Source organism: Monodon monoceros, unplaced genomic scaffold (assembly GCF_005190385.1).
Source record: "Monodon monoceros isolate NGI ecotype Baffin Bay Population unplaced genomic scaffold, NGI_Narwhal_1 Super_Scaffold_21, whole genome shotgun sequence".
NCBI classification, from domain to species: domain Eukaryota; kingdom Metazoa; phylum Chordata; class Mammalia; order Artiodactyla; family Monodontidae; genus Monodon; species Monodon monoceros.
In genome coordinates this window covers 147637596-147645742 of record NW_021703778.1, presented here as the reverse complement: position 1 = coordinate 147645742, position 8147 = coordinate 147637596, and the positions used below count along the sequence as shown (strand labels likewise).

General features: G+C 39.7%; 1 protein-coding gene across 1 annotated transcript in view; it reads right to left on the bottom strand.

Annotated features, from left to right (window-relative positions):
• Positions 1-8147, bottom strand: part of TTLL5 (tubulin tyrosine ligase like 5) — a 307505-nt gene that overhangs the window by 92847 nt on the left and 206511 nt on the right. Inside the window, exon 30 of the mRNA XM_029239548.1 lies at positions 5504-5699. Coding sequence (XP_029095381.1) covers positions 5504-5699 — 196 coding nt within the window. The remainder of the gene's footprint in view (positions 1-5503; positions 5700-8147) is intronic.

Below are 8147 nucleotides of genomic sequence, written 5' to 3'. Positions count from 1 at the left end.
CACACACACACACACACACACACACACACACACACACACACACACACGCCGTTAGCAAAAAGCTCATTACACTTGGCCCTCAAGATGTTGCTATTGTGCGGAAAGGCCCCTTCAGGTGAACACTGAGCTGCGCCCCCTGCCCTGCTTGTCTGGGGACATTAGTCTCTGTTGCCCCTCACCGAATCTGGGTTAGTCTGGTGAAATTGGCCCTCTTGGGATGGGGGAAGTAAAGCACAGAGAGAGTGGAAGGATTAGAGGAACTGAGGATGCGCGGTTTTTTCCTACCTTGAGTTACCTTACGATGTTGAAAATTAAGTCTACTAAAAATTGAAGGGCTTTGGAAACCAGTGAAAAATTAAGATGTACTTAAAATCCCCTCTCTCCCCCTTTGTTGTTAAAAGAAATTTCAGCAGTTCTTTCTTGGCCATCAAAATATCCTTAATTTTTCTGCTTTTGGGGCTTTTTTCAGTCTGGAGTAGGTAGAGAAGAGAGTGGGAGGGCAGGAGATGGGGGTTGAGAGCAGAGGTTTAACAAAGGATCACTTTAACAGAAACTACTCAGTAATCGCTCTGCCCTGGGCCAAGAATAACATCAGCTCAGCGTTGGCAATTAGAATCAGGTCAGTCAGGCCTCAGAGCCGGTGTAGCCCTCCTCACAGACCCCAGCAGGGAGAGCTACTCATGCTGATGTCACCAGCAGTCACTGCTGCCCAAGAAAGTCCCCCCATTCAGCTGACAGAAAATTTTTTTATCCTTCTCCTTCAGGGGCAGGAAGCCAGTCTGAGAAGGAAGTGGGAAGCAATCAGGGAAACCGGAGAGAAGACACATTCAGATGTATCAACACACAGAGTCACTGTACCATCCCTAGAATACCAAGATCCTGCAATTTCCTCAACTATCCTGGAACTCATTTTAAATGAATTAGTATATGTAAGGCACCTGGAATAGTGCTTGGACCACAGTAAGTGCTTATTAAGAGTTGGCTATTCTTACTAAAACAAAGAGGGAGGAATCTGTCCCATTACTTATCTCTCATCCATCATAAAACTTGAATCCTGGGAGCAGTGGTTGCTGAGCAGAATGTACCCCGATAAGAAGAATGAACAGGAAGTTTTCAAGTTTGGAAAACTTATTTATAAGGAAACTGTAGTAGATGAAGTGAAAAAGATGGAAACAAAGTTCCTAGAAAAAAAAAAGATTGCCTGAAATTTTATAAGGGCAACACTAAATTTTAACAAATCCAGCCTCCCTTTCAAAAGACAGAAGACAAATAAAAGGGAGACATTTCTAATCTCTTTCTCTCTAGCTTAATGGTTCTCCAAGTGTGGGCCCCAGAAGAAAAGGCTTAGCATCATCTGGGAACTTGGAAATAATTGAGGCCCATCCTAAACCTACTGAATCAGAAATGGAGTCAGGGAAGCAATCGGTGTTTTAAGAGACCCTCCAAGGGGTTCTGTTACTCAAAGCCAAGGATCTGCAAACTACGGCTTGCAGGCCAAATCCAGCCTGCCATCTTTTCTGTAAATAAAGTTTTATTGGAAAACAGCCACACTCATTCATTTACATGTTGTCTATGGTTGTTTTCATTCTACCACGGTAAAACTGAGTAGTTACCACAGACCCTACGTACAGCCTGCAAGGCCTAAAATATTTACTATATGACGATTTACAGAAAAAGCTTGCTGACCCTTGCTCTGATTTAGAATGATTTCTTTTTTAAATTGCTAGTTTTACCCATCAGTGTGTAAAAGCTCATAGTTTCAATTTTGTCTTATTTTGTTTATCATGCTCTCTATCAAATGGACTGGATCACACCTATTTCCTTGTACCTCTGGCCCTGGAAGCCTCCGCCAATGGCTCCAGGTGACTTTCCTCTCCCAGGTCCATGCTACAGGACCAGTCTTTTGTAGGGGTGATTCGCTACATGAAAATTCCTAGATTTATGAGTGAAATGCTAGACAGAAATGAGGATCAAAGCTTACACTGCGTGAATGGTTAGAGATGTCCATTTCAAAACTCATATCCTGAATCAGAGTTTTCCTCCTTGAAATTAATACCTACAAAAAGCTATCTAAAAAATTAATTAATTAAAAAAAAAGGCTGGCTATCTAAGTGCAGAAAGGATGGAGAACTTCCTCTGCATGTAATGCAAGAAAGGCTGCATGATTATTTTTCCAACAATATTTTTAGGAGATCACTATGAAAGGCACTGTCTGTCCATGTATGATATGATATGATATAATATAATACAATACAATACAATACAATACAAGGCCCCTTTTAATGTCCTGGTCCATAAACACATCTCTCTTGTGAATGGATACTAGGTGAATCAGATTTCAATTCTACTCACTGCTCTCAAACAGGCAATTAACCAAATTGTTAGTTATATCAATGGCTACCTACACTTTAGAAAATTGAATCCAAAGCATAAGAAGTTCATCAGAGAAACCATCTCTGTCTAAAGGGGTTAACCCAAGGACAGACATATAGGACATCCTGAGAAGGCAAACCATGTTTCAAGCAATCATTTGGTTGTAATTATAAGGGTCAGGTCTAGCACAGTCACAAGGTGAGCTAAAAACACAGGCTTAAAAATCTAATTAGGGCTTTGCTCCTTCTGTGGAGTGTTTCTTAATGTCCTCTGAAATAAAGCGCTCTAAGGTACTATTCTTCATGTTAGAATACTTACTATCTTATTTGCTATTTTATTAGTTATAAACTCTTCAAGCTAATAGAATTTAGTTTCTTTCACTCTCCCCCACAGTCCCAAACTTCACGATTACTCATTTTGACCTAAGTCAACTGTGGATTAGAAGAATGGGGGAAAAAATAAAATGATGTTATAAACATATATAAAATTATGATAAAAGATTTTCTGTTCCCTCTCCAGAAGACACGAGATAACTCCCTTCTTGGGAGTGCTGACTCCTCCCTAAAACAGGCATTCTGACAGATTCTAAAAAACATATTTTCCATATACTTCATAGTTCAGTGAAACTCAATCAGTATAATCCTCAGTGAAAAAAAAATCCACACAAGAATAGCAGTACTCTGAATTTTCAAAGGAATGTGACTTGCTGGAAGCTAATCAAAAGAATGAGAAGGACTTATAAATGAAGCAGTTTCTAAAAGTGAAAATCAGCAAAACTGTCTCTCTTTCCTCAAAACCTCAGTGCTCTGCAAATCACCTCCTTTTTTTTTCTTTAATCATCCACCATTTCAAGGTATGGAAGCATTAAAAGGGACCAACTGTCTAGATGCATTAGAGCCACAGATTATACTCAAACAAGGGAAATAAGGCTATGTATATTTCCACTATCCAGCATCTGATTAAGTTGGCATTCTTAAGTAATCTGAATGGCAGGGGGTTCAGAAGTTTAAAAAGTTTTAAGAAATTTACACAGATTGAAAAAAAAACTAAGATACACTGCGGAAGAAAAATTTAAATGGAGTTGTTATTGCTAAGAGGGCTCTCTAAAATGGAGCCAGGAGGCCATTGAGGAAGTGTGACTTTTGCACATCTCAGCAGGGATGGAATTTGAACTTCGACCACTTCTTGTCTTAACATAGGAATCCAGAACATCTGCCCAATGTTCCAGAAACTCAAGATACTTAGTGGACCCTTACACTCTAAAATAACTTGTGATAGCCTATTTATTTATTGGACCCTTACCCTAAAATAACTCATAACTGCCTACCCTTTAAGGATAAATATTTCCTTTCGTGCATGAGGATCAATCATAATTCTTGAACAACCTTGTGGCTTTTGCCTTTGTAAGCCCCTGACTTTTTTCTCTTCCTTGGAATAATCTTTTGGTATTACCCAAATCTGTCTCCTGAATTGGAATCCTTAAGACCCCAAATAAAGCTCTTGGGAATTCCCTGGCGGTCCAGTGGTTGAGACTCCATGCTTTCACTGCCGATCCCTGGTCAGGGAACTAAGATCCCCACAAGCTCTGCAGCACGGCCAAAAAAAAAAAAATTCTTTTTTTTTTGTTTGCAAACTGGCCTAAATGCCTCCGTTATCCCAAAGACTATTTAAATAAGGAAATTTCTACATGGCAGAGGGCAGTGTGATGATGCTATATTCCATGCTTGACAGATAAGAAGTCTGGATTTTTCTCCAGTAAAAATGACCTAAAAAGCTACTTCACAAATGCCTGGGGACTTCTCTGGTGGTTCAGTGATTAAGACTCCGTGCTCCCAATATAGGCGGCCCGGGTTCAGTCCCTGGAACAAGATCCCACATGCTGCAACGAAGATCCAGCATGCCACAACTAAGACCCGGTGCAGCCAAATAAATAAATAAATAAATATTAAAAGAAACAAACAAACCCTTAAACAAATGCCTGCACTTAACGATTTCTCAATTCCAATGAATTAATATAATATACAGATTATACTGTCACAGATAAGATGATCAAGTGGTGAATGACACTGAAAAAAATAAAAATTTCTCCGGACCTGGACGGCATTTGAAAAAACAAAGAGAGAGAGCATGATGATAACTGTTTTATATAGAAGAAAAAAAAAACTTGGGAACATTACCTTAGCCTTTGAGTGAATATTAATTTTGCACACACTAATGCACACTACATTTTTATAAGAGCAAATGACAAGAGATCAAGCTGATATAAGCTATTTCTTCACACAACCAAATATCAGGGAAGCTCACAGAATCAGTATGGATTCAGCCCAGCAGAACACGTAGAACATGGTAACTGATTCTAATGATAATCCTGACTCATCAGGAAAAATTTAAGTCTTCACGGCCTGACTTTTTTGTGAAGTCATCCTTTCTCTGTAATTGGGGCCATACTGATTCGCTAGTGCAATATACTTATATAATTCCCTTACACACATACTCAGGAGTTTGTCATTTTATAGACAGTGAGTAGGGAATTCATATTTCAGTAGAGTGTAAGTTCCACTACAACAAGAATTTTTGTGTCTATTGTTACATTTTTGTGTACATTGTTCTATGTACAAACTGTTAAACCAGAAGACCAACGACCTAGATTAAGACCATTTCCTATAAGAACTTGAAAGTTATTTATTCCTTGAAAATCTTGATAGGCCATAAAGGATTAATGTGTGCTTAAATAGACCAAGTCAATGAAGGCAAGGAAGTAGCACATTTAGAAAAAAATCTTTAAAATGCTAGCTTTTAGGTATCTGGGAATTAGACCCTTGGGAAATTACTGAACTAAGATCAGGCAACAGAAAGGGTAAATACTACAAAAGAGATTTTTGTGGAGGAACATTCATTCAAATGAAAGAAAGAATGTCAAAATTGGTTCGAGATCACTTTCCCACAAAGCCAATGTATGGATTCAGAACATTTCTTCCCCGTGGGTAGATTCCCCATGAACCATTCAAGCCATGGTGGCATTGGTAAACTTTTGAGAAACTATCCCCACATTTCTCATGAAAAAAAAAAAAAAGAATTTACCCAACAGAAGGAAGATATTAGCACATGGAAAAGTCTTATCTTGAATTACCTGGTGCCGGGCTCGACTCTGGTCCAGAAGCTGCCGGGACTGAAGTTTTTGCTGTTCAAGTTGTTGCAGGGCAAAATGGAGTTGGTAGCTGCCTACTGTGGAGTGGCACCTGTGCTGCGGGACCACCCCTGTGGCCTTGCTATACGCGCTGTTCTTTACCTCTCCCTCCCAGGCAAAGCCACCTGTTTGGAGGCTCCTGAAGAGAAAAGAAAGCAGATCTCTTAGAATGGTTGTGTGAACAATGAAGGTAAGGAGAGAAATATTTCAGTTACTTTTCCTTTATTGAACTGAAAGCAGTTTGGAGTTACAAATCTGTTTGTGGGATAAATCATCTGACTCGCCTATGAAATCGCAGCTCCATGAAGACAAAGGCGGGCTGCTCTGCTCTCTATTCTATTCCTAGCGCTTTGCCATAAGGCTTGGCACGTGCTCAGCACACAAAAATATCTGTTGAATGTTAAATAATTAAAATAGCAATTTCACTCCCCTGTGATTGTCAAAAGGACCTCCAAGAGGAGCCCAGAGAGCTTCAAATGAAGGATGGTAGGTTATTTCAAGGTAAGAACAGAGGAACAATCATCTTATCTAAACATCAACTTCAAAATTATAGGGGTGAATTGTGCAAGAGTCTTGGTTTTTCTTAGCCACCCATTAGTGAAGTACCTAAAATTTTAAAATAAGTGTTTGTATTTGAGCTTATGTCCCCATATCATGGGATAACATAACTGGTGTGAGAAGATACATTTTTTCTTATTCTGAATTCATCTCATCAGGGTCCCCAGCCAGGCTGGCATTTAGCCTACACACATTGAAGACATTATGCTAAGTGAAATAAGCCAGCCAGACAAGGGCAAATATTGTATGATTTGTCCTAGAATAGTCAAATTCATGGAGACAGAAAGTAGAATGGTGGTTGTCCGGGGCTGGGGAGACAGGGGAATGGGGAGTTATTGTTTAATGGGTGTTGAGTTTTACCTTGGGATGATGACAAAAGTTTTGGAGACGGATGGCGGTGACGGTTGCACAACACTGTAAACGTATGAAATGCCACTGAATTGTACACTTAAAAATGGTAAATTTTATATTATGTATTATTTTACCACAGTTTTTTTGAAAAGGTCCCCATTTATTTTTAGAACAGTCTTATTTGGAAATCCTTCCATCTCCTTAACATTTTGGCTATTCATCTCTGAACCTTCTTTAACTACCTAGTATTTTTGTTTTTTTCCTTTTAGAGTTACAGTGAGCAGAAAATTGTACATAGAAGAAACACAAAGAGTGTCATAGTGAACAACCTTATCCCAAAACCTTGGTGAATGGTGCTTAGAGAAATAAAACAGTGCCTAATTCAAGAGACATATTCATAGTGATTTAAATCATCGTGTTATTCTTCCCTTTGTAAATATCCTTTGGTGTTAATGGTCATTTTGGTGGCAGAGATGCAACAACACATGGGGTGAGTTTACACAGAACCTTCCTGAGTCCTGACCTACGGCTGCCTGGTTATTAACAGCCTGGGTCCTTGTGACCTCAACAGAGCCCTGTGGGAGGGAGCAAAGTGGGATGTCTTCTGAGGCCAGAAGCCCATGCTCCTCTCTTGCCTGGGGGGACGTCTCTCTCATAGCTTGGTCATTTTGGGTCTCTGCTTTGGTTTCTCTACCTCTCTCAAAGAGATTTCCAGACACAGAGTTAAGGGAAAGTCTGTGTAATATATTCTGAAGTCCATGGATGAAAGGTTTTCTACTCACATAATCTCACCTCTGATATGTCATATCCCTTGCTCACCTCCTCCCACAGTTTGGCTCCCACAGTTCAGTTGCACAATTACACACATTCAGCTAATCTTCCTGGAGAACAGTACCAAAAAGCTCAGAGCTTGCTTATTAACTTTTTTTTAGTATGACATTTGATCTTCCGTGATCCCTCTTGAATTGTCTCAGTGTGCGTGTTATTAGACATGATTTTTCCCAAGGGGCTTCTAGAGATGTGAGGAAATGTGGAGACCAAGGATCACATGTAAATAAATACCCGACTATGTGAATAAAATGTTAATATTATTCACAAGGTGAAGTGCTGAGTGGGAGTCAAATAGGACTTCTGGGGTTAAGAAGGGAGGGGCCAGAGGAAACCATGATCTCTGTTCTCATTAGTGAGGGAAGAGAAAAGCTTACTGAAGATACAGCAAATAGCAAAGGGAACCGAGTGAGCTCTGAGTGGAAGGCGAGGCAATGGAGCAAGGTATTCAGGTGTAAATGAAAAGCAGGCTCAAGGCAGGAGTGAGCTGATCCAATGAACACATGAACACACGGAAGAGACAGATAATACAGCAGGAACTGCCTGGATGAATAACCCTGAGATTTCCATACCAATTAAGGCAGGAATTTGAATCTAGAATGAAACTGTTATTTATGATAACCGGGCCCAAGGTTAGAAAATTCATCAATTGTGATTCTGCTTCCATTCCTGGCTCGCTGGTTACAGAAGTTTGTAGCCACAAGAGGCAATCCAGACTTAGGGATTCGATATTTAAGGATTTATATAACTATGTAGCTTATATCAGAATTCACCTCACAGGCTAGCTAGGTTGGTTTTATTTTCTAGAAACTGCTTTAGTAACCAATATTCCTAGCAGGCATTTACTTTA